Genomic DNA, 22,024 nt, shown 5'->3' with positions numbered 1-22,024 from the left:
TGGACGCCAAGGCTTCACCTTCTGCGGCCATCTTGAGCAAGGCCCTGCTGGCGGCAAGGCGGAGGGGGAGGCAGCAGCCATCTTGTCGCTCTCCCTGCCTGAGGGCGAGGCCGCCATTTTGGAAGCGGGCACGGCCATTTTGACCGTGCGGTCCTCCGCCGTGGTGAGGCCCCACGTGCAGCCCTGGTGTCCGCAGCATGAGGACATGGAGCTGTCGGAGCACGTCCAGAGGAGGCCGAGCAGGGGCTGGGGCAGCTCCTGTGTGGGGCCCGGCTGAGAACACTGGGGCCGGAGGAGAGAAGCTGCTTGGAGCCCTCAGAGCAGCTTCAAGGGGGGTATAAGGGTGTGGAGAGGGACCTGCAGCAGGGATGGGACAAGGGGTGATGGAACTGGAACAGGGAAGTTCAGGTTGGAGATGGGGAAGCTCTTCCCGGTGAGCGTGGTGGGACACTGGAGTGGGTTGAATGGAGTTGAACCTGTTCAAGGCCAGGCTGGACTGGGCTTGGAGCAACACTCACTAGTGTGAGGTGGCCGGGGTTGGGACTGGATGAGGTTTAAGCCCTTCCCAACCCATCCCATCCATGATGGACTCCATGCCTGTTTCCATGACAACACGGCGGCTGCGCCATGCACCCCCCCCATCGCGCGCAGCGCGCCCCCTGCTGGAAAGACGCGGCCTTCCCCCCCCTCCCCGCCTCGTTGTGCGCAGGCGCTGCCACGCCCCCCTCTGCCCGCGCAGGCGCGGCCCCGCTCCCGCGGGCTCAGTCGGGCCTGGGGTGCGGAGCGGAGCGGATCGTAGCGGAGCAGCCCGGAGCCGGGATGGAGGCGCCGCCCGCACCCCCCAGCGTTCCCCCGGCTCCCTGCAGCGCGGCCCGCAGCCTGCAGGACGAGCTGACGTGCCCGGTGTGCCTCGAGTACTTCAACGACCCGGTGCTGGTGGCCGAGTGCGGGCACAACTTCTGCCGCGCCTGCGTGACCCAGTGCTGGGAGGACTCGGCGCGGCGCCTTTGCTGCCCGCAGTGCCGGGAGCCGGTGCCGCAGCGGCTCTTCCGCCCCAACCGCTCCCTCGGTAACATCGTCCACATCGTCCGCCAGCTCGGCTTGCCGCCCAGCCCCGCCGAGCCGCCGCCGGGGCCTCCCGCGCCCTCGCCGCCGCTGCCCGCCGCCGCTCCGCCCGGCCCGCCGGGCCCGCCGCGCTGCCCCCGCCACGGGGAGCCGCTGCGGCTGTACTGCGTGCAGGACCGCCGCGCCGTCTGCGTCGTCTGCCACCTGTCCCGCGAGCACCGGACCCACACCGTGCTGCCCGCCGAGGAGGCGGCCCATGCCCCAGAGGTCAGTGTGGGGCGGGGGGCACTGGGAGCCTTCCCCCCCCCCGAGGTGTTGGGATGCACTGGGGAGCCCTTCTTTCATGCGGGGTGGACCCCGCTCAATGGGGGATGCGTAGGGGATAAGTGTATGGAGGAACCACAGGGATACCCCCCCCACACCCCACGGGATGGGAGTGCACCAGGGAAGCCCCCCCCAGTGCCCTTGGGTGCAACAGGGACTCCCTGTCCTTAACAGAGGTGACTCTGCTTATCCCCCAGTGCATAAAGCATCCCCTCGATGCATTCCCCGTGTCCATTAAATGTACCTGGGATGCAGTGAGGATACAGGGTGTAGGGTGCAGAATGGGGATCCCCTGGCCAAGCCGTGTGGTGGGGCAGGTTGTGCAATAGGGACTCAGTTCTCCAGCACCCCAGGGAGGATGGGGGTGCAAAACGGAGCTGGGTTTAACTGGGAAGGTACTGGGAGCGGAGGGGTGCAGCCAGTGCGAGATTACCCTGCACTGGTGTGAGTGTGCAGAATACCGTTAAACACCCCAAACCTGCTTCCATGGGCAGGAATGCTCTGGAATGGACATGGAGCCTGGCTCCAGGGGGTGGGGGGGTGCATAATAAGGGCTTGAAGTGGAGCGGGACACTCCCCCCCGAAGGGACTTTCCCCTCGGAGTAGCCCAACACGGGGCGATCGAGCCGTGTGACGCAGAGTGAATCCGGAGCCGTTCAACCACCCGGAACCTCCATAGGGCGCAGGGGAGACTCCCCCGGGGCCATGCGGGGGGGTTCCCCGTTGGAAATAGTCATTAATTAGTACTGAAGAGGCTACCGAGGGCGGGAGCCTGGCCCCGGGCAGCCCAGGCCTGGGGGAGCCAAGATGCCGGCGGCATGTGCAGTGCGCAGCAGCGGATGGAGGAGGAACGGGAGGTGGCACCGGCGCAGCCGGAGCCATCCCGGTGCCTCAGGGGCACGGAGGGTGGGAGCTTCAACCACAGCTCCTCCGTTCCTGAGTTACCAGCATCGGGGCAGGTGCCTCCAAAGGGGTTTGTACTGAATCTGGGGCTGCGATGGCTGCCTTACTATCTCCAGTGGTTGTGAAGCTGGAGCTTGAGTTGTCCCGTCGTCCCAAATGTGGGACTGGTCCTCATTCAGCACCTTTAGCCTGTCGAAAACTGCATTTTTGCTGCTTTTCCCCCTTTTTAATTTGCTTTGATGCGTTTTTACCATCTCTTTTTGCCTCTCTGGGGGCTGTTTGCAGCTCCTGCTTCTCCTGTCGTTGCTGTTCTCTCCCATGGCACCAAACCCTGGTTACAGACAGAATCTCTGCAGCTCTGTGTTGTATGTGTACAAGATGAGCCGTTGGTTGCTGCCCAAAGCCCTGCTGCTTCCTGTGAAGCGTTGCTAAGCATCTCCCTGTCTGCCTTGGAGGCCAAAGGCCTTCAAACAAGGGCAGTTTCCAACAGTGAGCTGTTGGTAAAGTCCCTGCGCAGCTTGGAGGCAGCCAACCCCCCCCATCTCAGTGGGGTTCAGGCAGTCGTGGGGGGCTGGGATGTGAAGGCTCATCCCAAAAGATGATCCCAAGGGGCAGAAAAGGGGTTTTCCTGTGGGGTTTGTGCTTGCAGAGGGCTAAAAACTGGCTCTAGCCTGGCCTTTTGCTTTCCTGCCCTTCCTTCCTTCCCTCGTATCTGTTTCCAAGCTCGTTTGGGGGCAGTTTTTGGCTTGCCCCAAACTAAGGGTTGAGGGTGATGGGGCAGGGGAGGACACGGCACAGTGTTGGCCTCACCTCTCTTTGGGTTCGTGGTGTTCTCCACCTCAACCCCCCCCCCCCCCAGGTTTGATGGGATTTGCCCAGTTTCAGCAGCAGCACTGGAGGGACCCCCCCATCCCATCCCTCTGTATTCCTGATGCCAGGTAGGCAGGATTCCCAACAGAGCTGCTCTTTGTCCTTGCAGGAGGTGCCCCAGGAGCACTTGAGCTCCCTGAGGAAAGGGCGTGAAGAAGCCAAAGCTGAGAGGGAGAGACAGAGCGAGGACTTGCTGGTGAGTACCCGGGGGGGTCCCTGCTCCCCCCCCCCCCCCCCCTCCAGCCATGGGGTGTCCATCTCACGTGGGCTCCCCACTGGGATCTTGCAGAAGCAAACAGAAGTGGAGAGGCAGAAGATCGTGGCTGAGTGCAAGGAGCTCCGGGGCTTCCTGGAGGAGAAGGAGCAGCTCCTGTTATCCCGCCTGGAAGAGCTGGACAAAGACATCCTCAAGAGGAGGGATGAGAGCGTGTCCCGGCTCTCCGAGGAGATCGCCCAGCTCGACAAGCTGCTGGCTGAGCAGGGAGGAGAGAGCAGCCCCGGGGGCCAGCCCGGGCAGGTGAGATCCGTGGGATGGGTGTGGGATCGGGATCCGTTGCCAGGGTGCTGACCCCCACGCTTGGTGTCCGTTGCTGTGAGCCCTGTGTCCTCGTGGGGTTTGCAGCTTGGCACGGTCATGTTTTCCTTTAAAAACCACGTTGGTTTTCCCATCGGCCCTGGAAAGGAAAGGGGAAGGGAAAAACCTCATAATTACGGACTGGTTCTGCCATTTCCATGGGCCCATGCTTTGGGAATGGGCTGGGAGCTGGTCCCTCAGCACAGCAGTCATGGGGCTGGTTTGGGGGAGGATTTGGGAGACTTTGAGCTTATCCTTTCTTGGTGTTTTCCTCTCTTTCCAGGTTGTTGCCCCATCTGGAAGCAGGTGAGAAGCTGAGCCCTTGCTGGGGCTCACACTGGGGGTTCCGGCTCCCCCCCTGTGGTTCTCACCCATACTAGGGTGTCACCAACCCCAAACCCAGGCTTGTGGCAGGGGTTGAGCATCTCCCAGAGGGAAACCGCAGAGTAGCTTGGGTGGTGAGGGGCAGAACCCCCCAAACTAGTCCTAATTCTCAGCTGTTGGGCGAGGAGGATACTAATCCAACCCCAAACCTTCCCTTTCTTTCCTGCCTGTAGCTTGGGGGTTCAGTTATTCCCATTGGGAGCCTAATGCTGCTTTCTTGTCCCCAGCTTTGAGAGCTGGATGTTCTGCAAGCCCGAGGCTGGCTTCACAGAGCTGGAGAAGAAACTCAAGAGCTTCTCCCAGAAGAGTGCAGTGCTGAAGGAGGTGTTGCTGGAGTTCAAAGGTGAGCTCTGGGACAGGTTCCCTCCCAAAGCTGGTGCTTCCCATGGAAGCCTGGTGTTGAGTTGAGTTTAAAACACAGCTCTGAGTTGTGCTCTTGCTTCCCCCTTGTTGGGACAGCTCCATTTGAGCAACTGCTCATGAAAAGCAAGAGCAGCAGCACATTGCCCTTGAATTCCTTGGATTCTGGAGGTATCTGTCCACTGCTGTTCCCAAGCAGTGGCGGTGGGTGGCTTGCCATGCAGCAGGGATCAAGGTTGTGTGATTGTCAAGTCCCCTGGCACAACAGCAGCTGACCTTCTTTTTTCTCTCCCCTCAGAGAACCTCAGGTTCGAGCTGGAGAATGACACAGGTGAGCACGTCGCCTTCCTCCGTGTCCTTAATGCATGAGTTTGGGCTTCTCCAGGCAGGAGAGGAGGAAAACCGGTGCTGCTGCTGCCAAGGGAAGAGGGGGAATGATCCCAGTGCTCAGAGAGGCCCTGGGAGGTGCAGCCCTGGGGCTGGTGGCGTTTAAGAGGACTCTGCAAGAGACCTTTGTCCCAGCTCCTGGGTGTTGGATCCGCTCCGGGATGGACTTTGCAATCTCTGTGGTGGGTGCAGGATGGAGCCAGCTCTCAGCAGCCTCTGATGTTCCCCGCTCACAGCCAGTTCCTGAGCATCCCCTGAGTACAGAACCAGCCCTTAAACACGAGGATATTTGCTTATTCCAGCACTTGGAAGTGACTGAAGGAACCTGGGGTGTGGAGCAGCTTGCGCTAGGGAAAGGGGTCCATGCCTGTGGCAGGGGTTGGAACTGGATGAGCTTTAAGGTTCCTTCCAATCCAGACCATCCCACGATCCTATAAAATGCTATTTCAGCCCAGAAATCTCTGTTCCAGAGTGAGGAGGTGCCTGGGATGGCGCGGGCTGGAGGGTTTCCAGCAGGGATCTGCCTGTTCCTCTGCTTGCATTAGGATATGGAGCCCGATCCTTGTTCCCTGCAGCTCTTTGAGTGCTTAAAGTTGGAGGTGACCCCCTCCTGTGGGGCAGAGACAACGAATCCCTTTGGAGAGTGGGATCCTTGGCTCGCAGGTGCTCACATCCCTGTTTCCCTCCTCCCAGGTGACCTCTCCCTGGACCCAGACACAGCCAACCCCTACCTGGTGCTGTCAGAGGACAAGAGGAGCGTGCGGCTCCGGAGCGCGCCGCAGGAGCTGCCGGCAAATCCCAAGAGATTCGATTATTCCTTCTGCGTGCTGGCAGCGGAGGGGTTCGTGGCTGGGAGGCACTACTGGGAGGTGGAGGTGGGAGATGGGGAGAGCTGGGTGCTGGGGGCAGCGCGCGAGTCCGTGCGGAGGAAGGAGAAGATCGACTTTGCTCCCGAGGAGGGGATCTGGGCGGTGGGATTGAACTGGAAAGGGAAGAACTGGGATCAGTACCAGGCTTTCACCTCCCCAGAGACGCCCTTGTCCCTGTGTGAGAGGCCCAGGAAGATCGGGGTCTACCTGGACTATGAGGGGGGGTGGGTGGCGTTCTACAACGCCGACAACATGGCACCGATCTTCACCTTCACCGCTGCTTTCACCGAGAAGATCTTCCCCTTCTTCTGGCTCTTCTATGTGGGCTCCTCCCTCTCCCTCTGCAATTGAGCCTCCAGTTTCTTTAGCCCTCCCGAGGTGACCTGCAAGTAGGATCCTGTCCCTTTTCCTGCCCTGCTTTCAGGCAGAGCCCCCCAGACCTCCTCATTGTCCCTTGTTCTGCTGTTTTCTTGTTGCTTTCCGGTTTTGAGTCGTCTTCACACCAAAAACCTTCCTCCGGGGCATCAGCCGTGGAGGGTGATGGCTGAAATAGCCTGGTTGTGGGGTTATTCTTGTTGTAGAAGTAACCCCATGTGTTTTGTTTGCTGTTCTGTTTCAAGTTGGCTGCCCCGTGTGAACAGGGATGTAACCAGGGACGAAAGCTCCCATAGGGGTTACTTGCATCCTGCATTGTTCCAAAGCTTTTGTGCACCCCAGGAAGCTCTAGAAGGCTGGAAAACCAGTATGAGGAGCAGAGGTACCATTCCCAGCCCTGGTTCCTGATGCAGTTGCTCTGCAGGTCACCTTTTAGCTTCCCTTTCACCTCATCCTTGCTTTCCTTTCCCCTTGGGAAAGGGCCGAGTTCATCTCCTCGCTGTTGGTAGCACCAAGAGAGCAAAACCTCATCCCCTTCCTCACCGCTTCCCCCAGTAGCACTGAGCATCCGCAGGGTTGGGAATGGAGGGAGATGGGATGAGTTTTGGGGTGTAGCCATAGGGACATGCAGCGAAGCAGCAGTTTAGGGTTGCATTGTGGGTAGAGCCCGATGGAATCCAGCCTGTATCCGTTGGGAAGGAGGGGGAAGCTTGTTTTCAATGTGATCTCGTGCGTATAACCCCTGGCCCACCCTCGTGTGCTCCACGATGCTTTCTTGTCTCTGCCCTGTCACTGTTTAGTGGGGAAATAAAAGTTGCTGTGCAAAAAACTAACACCAAAATCCCTGGAATTCCCCAAACTCCTGTTTCGTGGGCTGCCTGCAGCAGGAAAAGCTGCTCTCAGGTCCTCGGCCACCCTCATCGAGGTGAATGGGGCTTGCGGACACCTCTCCTTGTCCCTGTCAGCTCTTTGGGGGGCTCTGGGGAGGGTGTTGATGGGGGTGCCCCCAGATGGGTATCACGGAGCATCCCTGGAATGCTCAGGAAGAGGTAAATGGCGTTCATAGGCTATGGGGAACCATCACCACATCAGTAACACCCATGTCCAAGGCCAGACCTTGGCCTCAGTCCCCTCCACCTCCATCATCGTTTTATTGTGCTGAACATGGAAAACCTCAGGATTTGGTGTTGACCTGGCCAAAACCAGGGCAAATCTCCCTTTCCCCCTCTTTTCCATAGAAACTCAGCACTGAGATGGCCGCTGCAAGTGGGGAAACCCCCTTGGACATGGAATGAGTCTTTATTGAGGATGCTGCTGGTGCTGTTGGCACCCTCACGTTGGGAGGGATTCAGGGAGGAAGCTCCATGTGTGTGAGCCCAGGGTTTGGCAGAGAAGCTGGGAAGTGCCGTTCCTTCCCCACTCCTTGTACTCTTGGCACTGCTGCGGGGTCCAGCATCACCCTTGTCCATCACCCCTCATCCTCTGATCTCAGTCCAAGGAGGATGCGTCCTATGAGCCAGCACCCTCCATCCCCTGGCCTTGGGATGCTCCCGTATCCTGGATCCCGATCCCTTCCCCATACTCAGCAACGGGAGGCGGGATCTCCTCCGGGTCCGCACCGCTCCCCAGCGTGGCCCCAGGGGCCGGCCCCTCCATGGGCGCTGGGGCCGGCGGTGCTGGGCGCTCGCCGGGGGGGTGGCTCTTGCTCTTGTGGGCCGCGACGTTGTCCCTCTTCTCGAACCTCTTGCCGCAGAGCTCGCAGGAGAACTGGTACCCGGCGGCGGCGCCGTGCTTCTTCATGTGCCAGTTGAGGGAGGCCTTCTGGCGGCACGTGAAGCCGCACACCTCGCACCTTGCAATGGGGCAGAGAGGCAGGAACGGGGCTCACGGGGTGCTGAGCACCAGGGGGACCCAGGCCCACCTCAGCTCGGCGCTGGGATTGCAATGGGGGGCTTAGCGAAGACACCGCAGCACAGCACAGGTGGCTCAGCCTCCAGGCAAGGCGGGGCAGTGCTCTGGTTAGACCCAGCTCATTGCTCTCCTTACGTCCCTGCTTACTGCTCTCCTTAAATCCCAGCTCATTGCTCTCCTTGGGTCCCTGCTGATTGCTGTCCTTAAGTCCCTGCTGATTGCTCTTCTTTAGGACCCATCTTATTGCTCTCCTTAGATCCCAGCTCATTGCTCTCCTTAAGCCCATCTTATTGCTCTCCTTTAGGACCCAGCTTATTGCTCTGCTTAGATCCCAGCTTACTGCTCTCCTTTAGGACTCATCTTACTGCCCTCATAGAATCACAGAATAGTTAGGGTTGGAAAGTACCTTAAGATCATCTAGTTCCAACCCCCCTGCTGTGAGCAGGGACACCTTACGCTAAATCATATCACCCAAGGCCTCGTCCAGCCTGGTCTTGAACACTGCCAGGGATCCCATCTTATTCTCTTGTTAAATCCTAGTTTATTGCTCTCCTTAAGCCCATCTTATTGCTCTCCTTAAATCCCATCTTACTCAGCTCTTCCAAACCAAGCCCACCCTGAAGCTGATGCTGAAGCTGCTGCTCAGAGCTCAGCCAACCCCAAACCTTGAGGCAAAGCAATATCTAACAGCCAGCCCCGAGGACCTTGGCTCTCGCATGGAGCCAAGAAACTCAACTTGGGTTGAAAACCTGATGAATTCAGGCTGAAAAGCACTGAGGAGAAAGCACCAGAGCCTGTGCTCACTGTGGTGGGACCGGTACTCACTGCAGAGGCTTCTCCCCTGTGTGGATGCGCCTGTGGATGATGAGGTTGCTGCTGGTGCGGAAGGAGCGGGCACAGAACTCGCAGATGTAGTCCCTCTTGTCTGGGAGCAGAGGAAACAAGGGGTCAGGAGCAGATCCAGGCTCAGGGGCAGGCAGGGACGTGTTGGGATGTGCTTTAGGAGGGGAGCTATAGCCCCATGGCGGGGGGTAGGTGCCCAACTCACCGCTGTGCAGCTTCTCGTGCTCCTTGAGGTGCTTCTTGAAGTTGAAGGATTTGCCGCAGCTGGGCTCTGAGCACGTGAAGGTTTTCTGGTGCACGTGCTGGTACTTCTTGTGGTGCTGGTGTGCGGGGAGAAGAGAGGTCGGTGACGGGAGGATGCACTTGGAGGAAGCCCAAAGGGCCCCGTTCCACCCCCCTGAAGCGTGAGGTGGGACCGAAGCGCCCTCAGGCTGCTGCACACATGGGGCCACCAAGTCCTATGGCCCCATGGGCAAGCCAGGCTGCCCCGTTCCAGCTCTGGGACAGCACCCAAAGCACCTCCAACAAGGCAAACCCTGCCCCATGGGGATGCCTCACGTTCAGGTACTGGCGGTTGGAGAAGATCTTGCCACAGCCCTCGAAGTCGCACAGAAGGATCTCACGCTTGGCGGCCTTCCTATGGGATACAGGGTGGGAAACCAGCGTCGGGGAGGATGCTCTGGTCCCCCATGAGGTCCTCCTCCCTCCCGGCCCCAGAGGCTGGTTTCCAGCACACGGGAAGGGGATGGAGCTCCTGGCCCCACGCACCGGATCCTCTTGGGGCCGATCTGCGCCACGTCCTCATTGCTCGCCCGCACTCGCCTCTTGCAGCTGCAATGGGAGAGAAGGGGCTGGAGTGAGGCTCTTGTCCCCCCACAGGCGAAGCCCACACTGAAACCAGCCCCTGGCCACCCTTTCCCTGCTGTTTCCTCCATCCTGAGGGATTCTCCCCATCCCAGCGGGAAGCGGCGCTGACAAATGCACCTTTGAGGCGTTAGAAATGGGAGTATGCTCTTTATTGCTCATTATAAGCCTTTCACATGGGTCTGGGCACGTCCCAGGGCATTGAGGTTGGTGTCAACCTCACACCAGCCTCATCTGAGCTATGATTTATCCATAGGGAATTCCGGGCTCCCGTCCTGGAATGAAGGAAAAGGGTGTTAAAACCAGGACTGCTTGTGGGGGGAGAATAAAGAGACTGCAGTAGACAGCTCAGCCTCAGCACGGGGCTGGGCATCTCCATCCACAACCTCTTCCAACATGCTTTGAGCTCAGGATGGGGTTACCTTTGGGATGAACATGCCAAGGGCTCAGGAGAGGGCATTTTAGCTCCGTTCTTCCAGGTGCTGCAACAAGGAAAAGGGGGGAAATGAACCAAAGGCTGGGAAACAGCATCCCTGTAACCGAATCCAGCCTAGAGCTCAGGTGGAATAATGTGGGAGCTGGTGCCCCGTAGCGCAGCGACGGGCAAGGGGAGGAGAAAAGCAAATCCAGCTTTACCATCACGTTTTCCATTGCTGGGCCTGGATCTTCACTCTTCCAACAAGCAGGAGGCGCTTCCAGAGCTGGAAGGAGGCAGGAAGGGTGCTGAGCACCACAAGGAAGCAGGAATCCCATGTCCGAGTGAAAAGGCTCCCGTGTGGAGCAGCAGGTACTTACGCCTGGGCCTGCTGGTCCCGTCTCCCATTGGATGCATGGAGCAGGATGAGGTGAACATGCTCATTCCAGTGAAAAAGGGGAGTTTGACCCCCTCCTTGTTGTTACAAGGTGCAGGAAGGAGCCAGCTCCTTCTGTGCCAGCCCCAACATGGGCCAGCCTCTGGCTTCAGCACTGAGACCAACCTCTCCTTAACACCCTTGCAAGAGCCAGCAATAAAGGGATGAGCTCAGGACAGAGCTGGGAATGTCGAGGCTGGGAAGGCAGGATCAAACCCAACCCTCAGTGCAAAGAGCAGCGCTTAGCAGAGGCTGCAGATGGAGTCAGCATCGGCGTCATTGTGCCTTGGGCAACCTCACTTCTGCCCCATATCCATGAGTGAGAGCAGTGTCTGTGCTTCTCCAGGTGAGGAGGGGTGGGATGGATGATGGAGGGATGCATGGATGATGGAGGGATGGATGATGGATGCATGGATGGATGGATGATGGAGGGATGGATGATGGATGCATGGATGATGGAGGGATGGATGATGGATGGATGCATGGATGATGGAGGGATGGATGATGGATGCATGCATGGATGGATGGATGATGGAGGGATGGATGATGGATGCATGGATGATGGAGGGATGGATGATGGATGCATGGATGGATGGATGATGGAGGGATGGATGATGGATGCATGGATGCATGGATGATGGAGGGATGGATGATGGATGCATGGATGATGGATGATGGAGGGATGGATGCATGGATGGTGGATGTTTTTGCTGCTACAACCTCCAGGCTGCTCAGAAGCTTCATGGTGGTGGTTTAAGGGGTCTTTGTGCCCCTCCAGGAGCACCCCTGCCCCAGCAGCACATCTCCAACCACCCAGGACCAGCTCCACAAGACGCAGTGGATGAGACGAAGACTCATTAAACCCCTCATAGTGAAGCTGCTTGGCAGGCCCCAGCACCCAACAAGCTCTGCTCTGTGACAGCAGCATCACAAGGACAAGGATTAAACCACCCTGGGACATGCGGTGTCCCAGATTGAACACCCAATAGCACTGGGTTGGATGGTTCCTACCTGGCTCCTCGGCATGGGAAGCACCACCAGCATCCCCAAAACACTCATTCAGTGGCCATGGAGAGCTGGGTACCCCAAGAGGAGCACCCAATGCCCATACCCAGCATCCCCACCTGAACACGGCGCCGTGACCCACCTCACTCGTCCACTCTTCTCCTCGGATGGGCTGGAGCTGCTCAGGCTCAGCTCCTCTGGGGGCTGCTCCTCCTTGATGGGGTTCTTGGGGGCTCTGCTCTGGCTTGGTCGCCGCTGCAGCTCCGACTCACTGGGAGAAGAGAGGATTGGGATAGGAAACACAGCTGGATGTGGTGGGATACAGATGTGGTTGGCTATGGCAAAGACCCTCAGACACAGTGAGAAGGTGCCCTCATTTAAGTGCCATAAGGACCTTGCTCCCATCTCCTCCCGCCTGCGAGGGCAGCACAGGAGGGTGGCAGAGGTGCAGGGTCTGAGCCTGGGATGATCCCAGTCCTCAGGCTCCTTCCCGGCAGCTCCAAGTGCTCCTCACCTGTCCAGGGACGGGTGGTAGTTCTCATCACGCAGGTCATCCGTGTAGGTCAGGTCATCGTCCTCGGCGAAGTCCTCATCCTCCTCCTCCTCCTCTTCTTCCTCTGGGGGCTCAGGCCCCTGCTTCACCTTCTCCTCTGGGATGAGTGTGCTGCGGGAACACAATGACCAAGGAATGGGATAGAGGGGTCCAAGCTTCTTCCCTGGGGAAAGATTCCTGTGTGGCACCACTCACCTCCCGTGATCCTTCCGCGTGGTCCCTGTCTCTGCTGGCACCTGGGGCGCTGCAAGATGACAGGAGCAGTAAATTGAAGCTGGGATGTTGGGAGACGCAGAGGATGGGGAATGGATCTGGCAGTAGGGTTGGGAAGCTGGAGGTGTTGGAAAGGACCTGGCTGGTGCCACCCATGCAGTTCTGGATCATTAGTTCTGGAAAGGACCTTTCCAACCCGAACCATTCTGTGACTCTACTGGAAGAAGCTCAACCTCTTCTCAAGAGGCTGCTACAGGGAACATGGAAACCCCAAAGCCGACTTTTCCCCCTGGTTTTCAGCAGGGCTTGGGACACCCCCGATCCCAGCGGGAAGGTGCTCGATGGGACGGGAGAGAGGTCAAAGATGGGGCACCAAGAAGCCAATGAGGGTGGCAAAGGGGACGCGGCGCTCACCTGTGTCACCAGCGCCAGCTCCCCGCTCTTTCCTCTGCTCCGGGGCGGGCGCCGGAGCTTCCCCCTCTGCTCCAGGCTCCCCGTTCCCCGCGCGCCGCAGCGAGCGCCGGCGGCCACTGCCCCCCGGGGCCCCCCCGGGCTCCTCGCTGCCGGGGGCCCCCCAGGAGAAGCTGTGCCCGGCCACGCACTCCCACACGAGCGGGGCCGCGCTGCCCGGCGCCGGCGCCTTCACGTCGGGGACGAAGCCGCACTCCTGGCCGTGGCCGTGGGACAGCACCACGAGGCGCTGCAGGGCTTCAGCGTGGAGGAGGCCGGGACCCGGCTCGCCTGTGGGGCACCAGAGCAAGGGATGGGTGAGGACCAGCCCCAGGGTCTCCATCACGGGGCACCGTGGGGGTCCCTCTGCCTTCCCCTGCAGGGGTGAGGTTCCCACCCTCTGGAATGCCCAAATTCTCAAAGAGTTCCCTCAAAACCAGAGCTGGGAATGCCAAGAACCCCACCACAGCCAAGCCCAGCACCTCAACGCAACGGGAACCTTCTCCCTTCACCATAAAGCTCTCCCGGACCCCATTAATGGTGGGGTGAGGGGGGGGCACCTACCCGGGCTCCAGACGCAGCTGTGGGAGCTGTACCTGTGATGGGAAGAGGGGAATGAGCGGGGTTGACCCTTCCCGCTGCCCATCCCGAGGGATGGCGGCGCCCGGCACGGACCTGTCGAGGAGGAACTGGGCGAGCTGGGAATGGAGGGCGAAGCCGAGCTGCTCCTTGAGGCGGCACCAGCGCTCCAGGTGCCCCCCGATGCGGATCCGGCACTTGCTGCGCCGCGCATCCAGCTCCCGGCGCTTCTGGCGGCGGATGCAGTCCGGAGCACGCTGCCGGGCGGGACGGCCCGGATCCATCAGGAGCGGCTGCGGGACACAGGGGTCAGCGGATACAGGGATGGGACAGCTCCATGGGGGGATGCAGGGGGATGGATGGGCAGTGGGATATGGAGACGGTCAGGGGATTATGGGGATGGGATAGAGGGATACGGGGATGGGACAGCTCCATGGGGGGATGCAGGGGGATGGATGGATGGATGTGGGATATGGAGACGGTCAGGGGATTATGGGGATGGGATAGAGGGATACAGGGATGGGACAGCTCCATGGGGGGATGCAGGGGGATGGATGGGCAGTGGGATATGGAGACGGTCAGGGGATTATGGGGATGGGATAGAGGGATACGGGGATGGGACAGCTCCATGGGGGGATGCAGGGGGATGGATGGGCAGTGGGATATGGAGACGGTCAGGGGATTATGGGGATGGGATAGAGGGATACGGGGATGGGACAGCTCCATGGGGGGATGCAGGGGGATGGATGGGCAGTGGGATATGGAGACGGTCAGGGGATTATGGGGATGGGATAGAGGGATACGGGGATGGGACAGCTCCATGGGGGGATGCAGGGGGATGGATGGATGGATGGATGTGGGATATGGGGATGGGACAGTGGGATCGAGAGGCAGCCCGGCTCCATGGGGAGGGTCTGAAGGAGTCATGCAGGGACACGGGAAAGGACCCCCAAAGTCCCCGCCCCCCCCCCGGCCCGGCCCCGCCCCCTCCCGTTAGCCCCGCCTCCCTCCTTCCCGCCATTTCTCGCCGCGGGCCCCCCCCAGCCCCTCACGGACCGACCCCCCCCCCTCCGCGGTCCCGTTCCCGCCGCCGGGCCTTAAAGCGGCCGCCGCAGCGGGGACGGCGGAACCGGCCGGGACGGGAAGGGAACGGAAGGGAAGGGGGGGCCGAGGCCCCGTCCCGCTCCCCCGGCCCCGCCGCCGCCGTCCCCGCCGCCGCACAACCTCCCCCGCGGGGCCGCGCTCCATCGCATCCCGCGGTGGCCCCACCCCGGGGCCGTGCCCCCTTTAAGAGCCAACGACACCACCCCCCCCCCCCATCGCTCACGCTGCTCAGGTACCGGGACAAGATGGCGGAGGCACCGCCTCTTTTATCGGCGCATGCGCGTTGTGCTCGCGCCGCGGTCCCGCTCTGGGCCCGGTTTTGGGGTGAAATATCGCGTTTTGGGGACATTTTAGGGGTGTTTCGAGCCTCTGAGGCCCGGGTTCGGTCGCGGTTGGGGCTTGGTCTGGGGAAGGCAGAGCCGCGGTTACCCAGAGCCCCACAGCGCTGCCCTTCAGCCAGCCCCGGCCTGGCTAATAAATAACAGCAATAATGATAATGATAAATAGCGATCATAACAATAAATGGTAATAATTGTTATTGTGGATGAAGCCAAAGCCTTTAGTGCCGTGTTGAGGCTATTGGCAATGCAGCAGCATCAATGCATCATCAATAGAGCACCATCAATGCAGCATCATCAATGCAGCATCATTAATAGAGCATTATTAATACAGCCGCATCAATACATTGTTGCAACATTATCAATACACCATTATTAACAGTATTATCAATACAGCATTATCAGTATAGCATTATCAATACAGCCTTTATACTGCATCATCAATAAAGTTTTGTTAATGCAACACCATTAATCAGGATTAATACACCATTATCAATACAGTATTATTAGTGCACTATTATGAATGCAGCATTATCAATACACCATTGGCAATACACCATTATTAGTGCACCATTATCAATACAGTATTATTAGTGCAGCATTATGAACGCAGTATTATCAATACAGTATTATTATGAATTATTATGAATGCACCATTATCAATACACGATTAGCAATACTGCATTATTAGAACACCATTATCAATACACCCTTATCAATACACCATTATCAATACACCATTATTAGTGCACTATTATCAATACACCGTTATCAATACACCGTTATCAATACACCATTATCAATACACCGTTATCAATACACCGTTATCAATACAACATTATTAGTGCACCATTATCAATACACCATTATCAATACACCATTATTAGTGCACCATTATCAATACACCGTTATCAATACACCGTTATCCATACACCATTATCAATACACCGTTATCAATACACCGTTATCAATACACCGTTATCAATACACTATTCTTGACGCATGAAGTGTCCACGGGATAACGATGGACAAACTGGTGCCGGCAAAGCCCCCTTCCCCTGGGGGCTGCTCCGGCCATTCCCCACGTCGGGAATTGCCCCGATGCCACCGGGGGCTTCTCGGCCCCAGCTCCTTCTTGTGCTGGGTCCTCCGCGCGCTCCTTTGGGAAGAGGCTGAGCCCCGGGAAAGGTCAGAGCGCTGCGGAATGCGGGAGAACAGCCGGCTTTTGTGGGGAAAAATGTGGGGCGTGGGACGTCCAGGGGGCAGGAATTCCATGGACACGGGAAGGGGAGGGAACGGAGCTCGGAGGGAGAGCAGCGCTGAGGGTCTGGGGGGGGATCGGGAGCCTTTTAGGGACCACGGGAGCATCCCTGGGGCCGGGATGCGCCCCCATGGCCACAGGGATGGCAGGACCCGGCCGTGATGCAGGTACCGAAGCGCCATCCCCTTTCCCAAAGGCTGCTCGGGATGGGATGGGACACGGAGATGTGCTTTGGATGAGGCTTTTTGGGGGTGCTGGGGTGGGGATGGGGCTGAGGAGCAACGGAACCAATGCAACCAAGCAGCAGAAAGCAGGGAAACCAAACCTGTACTGGGTTCCTGAAGGTGGGAATGGTGCTTCCCTTCCTGCCATCAAGCAGATGAAGGGGAAATGCTGCTTTCCCCTGGGATTAAGGTACCCAAAGTCACGGATTTCCTCCCGAATATCCTCACAACCAGCAACTCTTCACTTCCACAGGCGAGGACCAGGCTGCCCCAGTGATGCAGAGAGCAGGGGAAGGGACCAGTAAGCACCAGTCTTGTACTGGGGACATTGGTTTGGGGCTTGTGGTTGGGCTCAATGTGATGGGAGCAGCTCCAAGAGCTCGGAAGGAGGATGGGAGGAAGGGCAAGGCTGCTTGCAGGGATGGAGCCCATTGCTTATGGAGGGAAGGGATGCACCGAGGTCCTTGGATGAGAGGACCCTGACCTGATCCTGTGTGTGTGTGTCCCCCACGCTTTGTGGCTGGATTTAGGGGTTGAGGCACCCGTGGGGAGCTCTGGGTGCCTCCTCCATGCGTTTTGTCCCCAGGTTTTAGCCTCAAGTGCATCAAGGACAAGAAGGTCCCCATTGGGGTCACTGTGGTCGTGGCCGCGCTGCTCCTGGCCATCATCGCGCTGGCGGGTGAGTGGCCGAGGATGAGGATGGAGGGATCCATCGGCGCCGCCTCCTGCCTTGGGCAGCGCTCACCACCGCCCGTTCCGCTCGTTCCCAGTGAGGAAGTTCCCCTCCTGCCCCGCCTGCCCCGCGCCCGACCGTTCCAGCTGCCTGGAAAACGGGATCGGATACAGGCAGAAGTGCTTTTACTTCGTGGAGGACGAAGCGGAGTGGAACAGGAGCGAGAGCTTCTGCCTGTCCCTCGGAGCCCATCTGGCCGCCGTCGACGCGTGGGAGGAGCTGGTAAAGGGGGAATCCCTGCGGATCGGGAGCTGTTGGGAAGCACGTTTGGGATGCACCCGAAGGGGCAGAGCCTGAGGCTTGGCTTTAACCCCTGCAGCGGTTCCTCTTGCGCTACGGGGGCTCCCTGCACTACTGGATCGGGCTCCGGAGGGAAGGATCCGCACCCTGGACGTGGGTCAATGGGTCTCTCTTCAACGACTCGTATGTCCTGGCTCCTGCTGGGGACCAGGGGCTGGCGTGGGGCAGGGGTTGAATGCAAGACGACACACACACACATATATATATAATGTATAATATATAGTATATAGTCTATACTATATAATATAAAACATATAATATATAATTCATATATAACATTTAATATATAACATATAAGATATAAAAAAATAATTAGTACATACTACATAATATGTAGTATATAATACGTAATATAGAATATATGTTATAGTATATATAATTTATTATAATTTTATGTATTTATATAAAAATTATATATTTATTATAATAATTATATAAATATATAATATATAAATACTATATATTTATAATACGATGTAGCATAGTATAATATAAGCATGTCTATAAAAACATGTATATATTGTATCTATAAATATGTAGATATTATATATATTTAATACATTATATATACTATATTTAGGTTTTATGTACAGGATTTATATATAGGGTTAGGGTTATATATATTAATATACATATTTATATATATTTATACATATCTATATATATTTATATGTAGATAATTATATATATTGTACCTATAATACATACATATTTTACATGTGCATCTATAAAACATATATAATTATCTATATACATTTATATATACAGACATAACTTTAATGAGGTGGGAGCAAGCAAACACTGTTTGAGCTACAGCTCTTGGGCCGCATCCCATGGCTTTGTGGGCTTGAGGGCACAAAATCCCCTTGGAAAACTGAGCACATTCCCCCTGTTGAGGAGCAGGAAGCAGTTTTGTCCTGCCCTGGGAATGGTGCTCCCTGCTCCTCTGTTGATCCCAATGGGAGCTGCAACCCATTGAGTGCTTCTCTGCTCCGTGGGGCAGGTTCCAAGTCCGCGGGAGGGGACAATGCGCCTTCGTCAACGGAGACGGGATCAGCAGCGACTGGTGCTCCCTGATGAAGTACTCCGTGTGCAGCCACCCCCAGGCTGGGAGCCGCAGCCATCCCGAGGGCTGGAATCTCACCTGAAAACCTGCGGCTGCTTTGGTGCTCTTGGTCCTTCGGTGCAGAAATGCAAGGGAATTGCATGGGAGAAGATCCCAGCTTGGCCAAGGAGCCCCCGGGATGTGCGTTGGGAATTGCCTGGCACTGAGTCGTGTCCTGGTTTTCCTTGTGAGTTTTCCTCTGGTTTAAATCCCTGTGGCCCCTTCCTGGCAAATCCACAGCGCTGGAATGTGGGAATGGGGCTGATCCCTCCAGATCCGCTTCCATAAGCACCATCACCCATCACCGTGGCCTCATGCACGTGCTTCCTGTAAAAAGATTTACCCCATTCAGGGTGTTTTTGCCCCAGAACCTGAGCCCAGCTGCCACCATGGGCAGGTTCCTCCCATTTGCTTCCTGGTTTTCCAGCTCTGTTCCCAGTATCTGTGTTTCTCTTTCCCATAGCCCTACACGGGGACTACTTGGTCTAATAAATGCTACTTCTATCCAAACCTGCCTCTTTTCCCTAGACACCGGGGTCCCATCACCAATGGGGCATCTTCTTCCTGAAATTCCCATCCCTTTGCATTTGGATGGGTAATGGAAATGAGTCCATTGCCTTTCCCTCCCCTGTCACAGTGTAGAGACCCCCCCAAATTGCTCTGGCATCATTTACACACGTTTGGGCACCAAATTTTGGCTGATTTTGCCCCATATTGCCTTTGAAATCCCACCTGGGGCAGCCCAGGGTGGGTGTTTGGGGTGAAATGAGGACAATTCCTCCCTCTTATAGTGAAACAAAATGTATTTATTCTATTGTGTGCATATTTATAACCCATCACACGTGAGACAGCCTCAGAGTGGGGAGCAGCACAAGGCAGGGGGGAAGTGAGCAGGAGCCCATCCTGTGCTGACAAAACCCCCTTTAACCCAAGGTATGAGCTCAAAGCTGCAGAAATTGGGGCGGGGGGGAGGGGGTCATTCAGGTTGGGAGCTGGGCCAGGGGGGCACGAAAAGAAACCTTTGGAGGGGCTGAACTGGGGTGGAAAACCCAAGTTTTCAGCTTGAAAGAAGCTCGGGGAAGCTCCATGAGGGAGCTTGGGATGGATTTAATGGTGGTGGCTTTCAGAGGGGATGAGCTGCACCCAAAACCCCCTGATGTAACCCAGTTATATAGAACCTGGAATGCATTATATGGAGGTAGGACCACGAGCTGTAATGGAAACGATTCCAAGACCTGGAATGTAAGAGCTGAGGAGCATCAGGGAGCGTTTCCAGCCATCACGAACCAACCCCAGCAGCGATTGACCCCTTGGCAGAGAGTCTGATGGTGGAGAGGAGCACGCAGAAGTAGGGGAACACCCTCTCCCCACTGAAGGAGCCCACGGGGAAGGTGAAGATGCGCTGGCGGCTGCCCACGGCATAGAAGGAGACTTCTCCCACCTCGTAGTCCAGGTAGACCCCGATGCCCCCATTGCCCAGCGGGACGGAGGTGTTGGACGGGGCCGTGAGGGCCACGCAGAGCTCGTCGTACCTCTGCAGCCCCCACATGTGGGCGCTGGGCTTGAAGAGGACCCGGCCCTTCCTCTGCACCGACTCCAGGGCCACCCCCACGGCCCAGAACCGCCCCGTGGCCTCCAGCTCCCAGTAGTGGCGCCCTGAGGTGAAGCCCTCCCTGCCCAGCAGGCAGGGGTCGGTGTCGAAGCGGCCCGGGGCGTCCGGCCAGGGGAGGCCAGGCCTACCCCAGGAGGCCTCCTTGAGGTCCTCGGACAGGATCACTTCAGGGCCCGCAGTGGCCGGGTCCAGGGTCACGTCCACTGGGGAGCAAAAGGGGAGGAATCAGAAACACCCCAGAAATCCCCATCCATGGTTTCTGCGCAGAAGGAGAAAGGGAGAGGTGGGAAAGGGAAGAGATGGGGCTGGGGATGCAGGAGGTAGAAGGTGAAGCTGCAGATCCTCTAACAGAGATCTCGCTTGATGCGACCCATAAACCATCAGGAATTGGGGTGCTGCTCCTCTCCAGCCCCTTCTGTTACCTTCAAACTGCTTTGCTGTGTGATAGTCCAGGGCGAGATCCCACATGCGTGGCCGTGGCTTGAGGAGGAACGACATCGCTCCCTCCACGTCCTCCCCTCCAAGAGAGAGCAGAACTCGGTTATGGTCCTGTGGATGGGCCCGGCTCAGCCTTTTTGTGTCAGAAAACGGGTTCAGACACTGCGTTTAATCAAAATGCCTGAAGGAAACAATCAGTTTTTACCCCGTGGTTGCAAGGGAGCTTTGCTCATCTATGGGAAGAGCCAGAGGTGGATTAAATCCGTTAATTCCCTGGTGGTTTATCAATGTGCACAAGGGAGATAAGGGCGGGCGTGAGGGCCATGAAGAGTAATGGAGCCCCCAAGTGGTTGGATAAACCATGCAGAGCTCCAAACTAAACTGGTTCCCATGTGTTTTCCCTAGGAAGAGCAGCGAGTGGATGAGCAGCAGCGGTGAAATGGTGGGAAAACACCCTTCAAGGAAGATAAAAGCAGGAGATTTGCTGGTTCGCACCCAAATGTCCCCATTTGGTTGGTTATGGATAGACAGGGAGGAAAGAAAAACCACAACCAACCGCTGGAAAACACCTTTAAATCCAAAGCAAAGATCCTGAGGGCAAAGCAAGGATAAACCCGCTCCCGTCCCTCACGGATGGGATGGGAGAGTGTTCAAAATCCCCTTTCCCACCCCAAAATGAAGCCGCAGTGCTGGGAATTGCCCCATTCGAACCTTTTGTGTTGCTTTGAGGCTCCTCCGGTTGCTTTCCCACCTGGATTTCTCCCTCTTCTTGGGGTTTCCCCTCTCTTTGGCACCGGCTCCGCTCGATCCCAGCTCTGCTTTTATCAGCCAGGGAGGGAGGAGAGCCCCAATCTCCTGCCTGCAGATGGGGCCATGACACATTCAGGCGCCTCCTGCACCCTCCGATTGCGTCTTTTGTGCCCCATTTCAGGGCCATTCCCTTCGTTACTGATGAAGGGAAGGGAATAAAACCCCAGCAGTGACAAAAATGTGCATTATTGAATTCATTTTTACCCCCAAATCTGGCTGTGGGCACTTGTGCATGACAAAACCAAGCCAAAGATGGACAAGGGATGATGGGGTTAAACTCAAACAGGGGGAGTTCAGGTTAGATGCAAGGCAGAAGCTCTTCCCTGTGAGGGTGCTGAGGCGCTGGCGCAGGGTGCCCAGAGAAGCTGTGGCTGCCCCATCCCTGGCAGTGTTCAAGGCCAGGTTGGACACAGGGGCTTGGAGCAAGCTGCTCTAGTGGAAGGGGTCCCTGCCACAGGCAGGGGTTGGAACTGGAGGAGCTTTAAGTTTCCTTCCAACGGAAGCAGCTCTCTGGTTCTATGGCTGCAGGATGAGGTGGCAAAACCTGGCAATGGGATGAGCTGGAGGGGATAAAACACGTTTAAAGCCAGCCGTGGGTGAGGGAATTTGCCTCTTCCCACCCAGGAGCCGAGCATGGGAACATCCCAGGGGCGGTTCGAGGACCAGCAACCAACATCCAGCCCAGAGGAAGCCACCTCAGTCACCTCCTGCTGCTGAAG

At 57.2% G+C, this 22,024-nt stretch overlaps 4 protein-coding genes and 1 long non-coding RNA gene across 6 annotated transcripts; 2 read left to right on the top strand and 3 right to left on the bottom strand.

Moving 5' to 3' along the window:
• The first annotated feature begins 747 nt into the window (after positions 1–747).
• LOC133262789 (E3 ubiquitin-protein ligase TRIM7-like) lies at positions 748–6,239 on the top strand. Its single transcript, XM_061442304.1, has 6 exons — positions 748–1,332; positions 3,272–3,358; positions 3,452–3,699; positions 4,348–4,463; positions 4,779–4,811; positions 5,561–6,239. Exons 1-6 carry the CDS (start codon positions 820–822, stop codon positions 6,085–6,087), a joined length of 1,524 nt encoding a protein of 507 aa, XP_061298288.1. The 5' UTR covers positions 748–819; the 3' UTR covers positions 6,088–6,239.
• A 1,366-nt stretch (positions 6,240–7,605) lies between these two features.
• Positions 7,606–14,770, bottom strand: LOC133262777 (zinc finger protein 692-like). Of its 2 annotated transcripts, none has more exons than XM_061442289.1 (12): positions 14,721–14,770; positions 13,477–13,673; positions 13,366–13,397; positions 12,766–13,092; positions 12,334–12,382; positions 12,100–12,249; positions 11,728–11,856; positions 9,634–9,696; positions 9,424–9,502; positions 9,071–9,185; positions 8,848–8,947; positions 7,606–7,963 (listed from the first exon to the last, which is right to left on the bottom strand). In XM_061442289.1, the coding sequence occupies exons 2-12, from the start codon at positions 13,662–13,664 to the stop codon at positions 7,621–7,623; spliced, it is 1,575 nt and encodes a 524-aa protein (XP_061298273.1). In that variant the 5' UTR covers positions 13,665–13,673; positions 14,721–14,770; the 3' UTR covers positions 7,606–7,620. The 2 variants fall into 2 exon arrangements, with proteins under 2 accessions (XP_061298273.1, XP_061298272.1); XM_061442288.1 differs by having other exon boundaries at positions 14,708–14,742.
• On the bottom strand, positions 9,864–10,961 carry LOC133262791 (uncharacterized). Its single transcript, XR_009741405.1, has 4 exons — positions 10,525–10,961; positions 10,366–10,430; positions 10,152–10,211; positions 9,864–10,004 (listed from the first exon to the last, which is right to left on the bottom strand). It is a non-coding gene; the product is annotated as an uncharacterized LOC133262791 (long non-coding RNA).
• Positions 13,585–18,515, top strand: LOC133262784 (C-type lectin domain family 2 member E-like). Its single transcript, XM_061442299.1, has 6 exons — positions 13,585–13,688; positions 16,561–16,608; positions 16,894–16,986; positions 17,078–17,262; positions 17,360–17,463; positions 18,344–18,515. The coding sequence occupies exons 2-6, from the start codon at positions 16,584–16,586 to the stop codon at positions 18,486–18,488; spliced, it is 552 nt and encodes a 183-aa protein (XP_061298283.1). The 5' UTR covers positions 13,585–13,688; positions 16,561–16,583; the 3' UTR covers positions 18,489–18,515.
• A 939-nt stretch (positions 18,516–19,454) lies between these two features.
• LOC133262783 (butyrophilin subfamily 1 member A1-like) lies at positions 19,455–21,510 on the bottom strand. Its single transcript, XM_061442298.1, has 3 exons — positions 21,207–21,510; positions 20,480–20,575; positions 19,455–20,260 (listed from the first exon to the last, which is right to left on the bottom strand). Exons 1-3 carry the CDS (start codon positions 21,430–21,432, stop codon positions 19,725–19,727), a joined length of 858 nt encoding a protein of 285 aa, XP_061298282.1. The 5' UTR covers positions 21,433–21,510; the 3' UTR covers positions 19,455–19,724.
• Between the last annotated feature and the right edge of the window lie 514 nt (positions 21,511–22,024).

Source organism: Pezoporus flaviventris, unplaced genomic scaffold (assembly GCF_033815535.1).
Source record: "Pezoporus flaviventris isolate CSIRO_AGI_PZ_B2104156 unplaced genomic scaffold, CSIRO_AGI_Pfla_v1 ptg000224l, whole genome shotgun sequence".
NCBI classification, from domain to species: Eukaryota; Metazoa; Chordata; class Aves; order Psittaciformes; family Psittacidae; genus Pezoporus; species Pezoporus flaviventris.
The sequence above is the reverse complement of the archived record's forward strand: the minus strand, read 5'-3'. Positions and strand labels throughout refer to the sequence as shown.

Excerpts from the sequence above, each read along its gene's own strand:
- LOC133262789 (XM_061442304.1), top strand. The coding sequence starts at position 820 with ATGGAGGCGCCGCCCGCACCCCCCAGCGTTCCCCCGGCTCCCTGCAGC. Across the intron at positions 3,359-3,451 it reads GACAGAGCGAGGACTTGCTG|AAGCAAACAGAAGTGGAGAG; the intron begins GTGAGTACCCGG and ends GGGATCTTGCAG. Across the intron at positions 4,464-4,778 it reads GGTGTTGCTGGAGTTCAAAG|AGAACCTCAGGTTCGAGCTG; the intron begins GTGAGCTCTGGG and ends CTCTCCCCTCAG.
- LOC133262777 (XM_061442289.1), bottom strand. The coding sequence starts at position 13,664 with ATGGATCCGGGCCGTCCCGCCCGGCAGCGTGCTCCGGACTGCATCCGC. Across the intron at positions 11,857-12,099 it reads TACCACCCGTCCCTGGACAG|TGAGTCGGAGCTGCAGCGGC; the intron begins GTGAGGAGCACT and ends CTCTTCTCCCAG. Across the intron at positions 9,186-9,423 it reads CCAACCGCCAGTACCTGAAC|CACCACAAGAAGTACCAGCA; the intron begins GTGAGGCATCCC and ends CCCGCACACCAG.
- LOC133262784 (XM_061442299.1), top strand. The coding sequence starts at position 16,584 with ATGCAGAGAGCAGGGGAAGGGACCA. Across the intron at positions 16,609-16,893 it reads GAGAGCAGGGGAAGGGACCA|GTTTTAGCCTCAAGTGCATC; the intron begins GTAAGCACCAGT and ends TTTTGTCCCCAG. Across the intron at positions 17,464-18,343 it reads GGGTCTCTCTTCAACGACTC|GTTCCAAGTCCGCGGGAGGG; the intron begins GTATGTCCTGGC and ends TCCGTGGGGCAG.
- LOC133262783 (XM_061442298.1), bottom strand. The coding sequence starts at position 21,432 with ATGGCCCTGAAATGGGGCACAAAAGACGCAATCGGAGGGTGCAGGAGG. Across the intron at positions 20,576-21,206 it reads GCCTCAAAGCAACACAAAAG|GGGAGGACGTGGAGGGAGCG; the intron begins GTTCGAATGGGG and ends TCTCTCTTGGAG. Across the intron at positions 20,261-20,479 it reads CACAGCAAAGCAGTTTGAAG|TGGACGTGACCCTGGACCCG; the intron begins GTAACAGAAGGG and ends TTTGCTCCCCAG.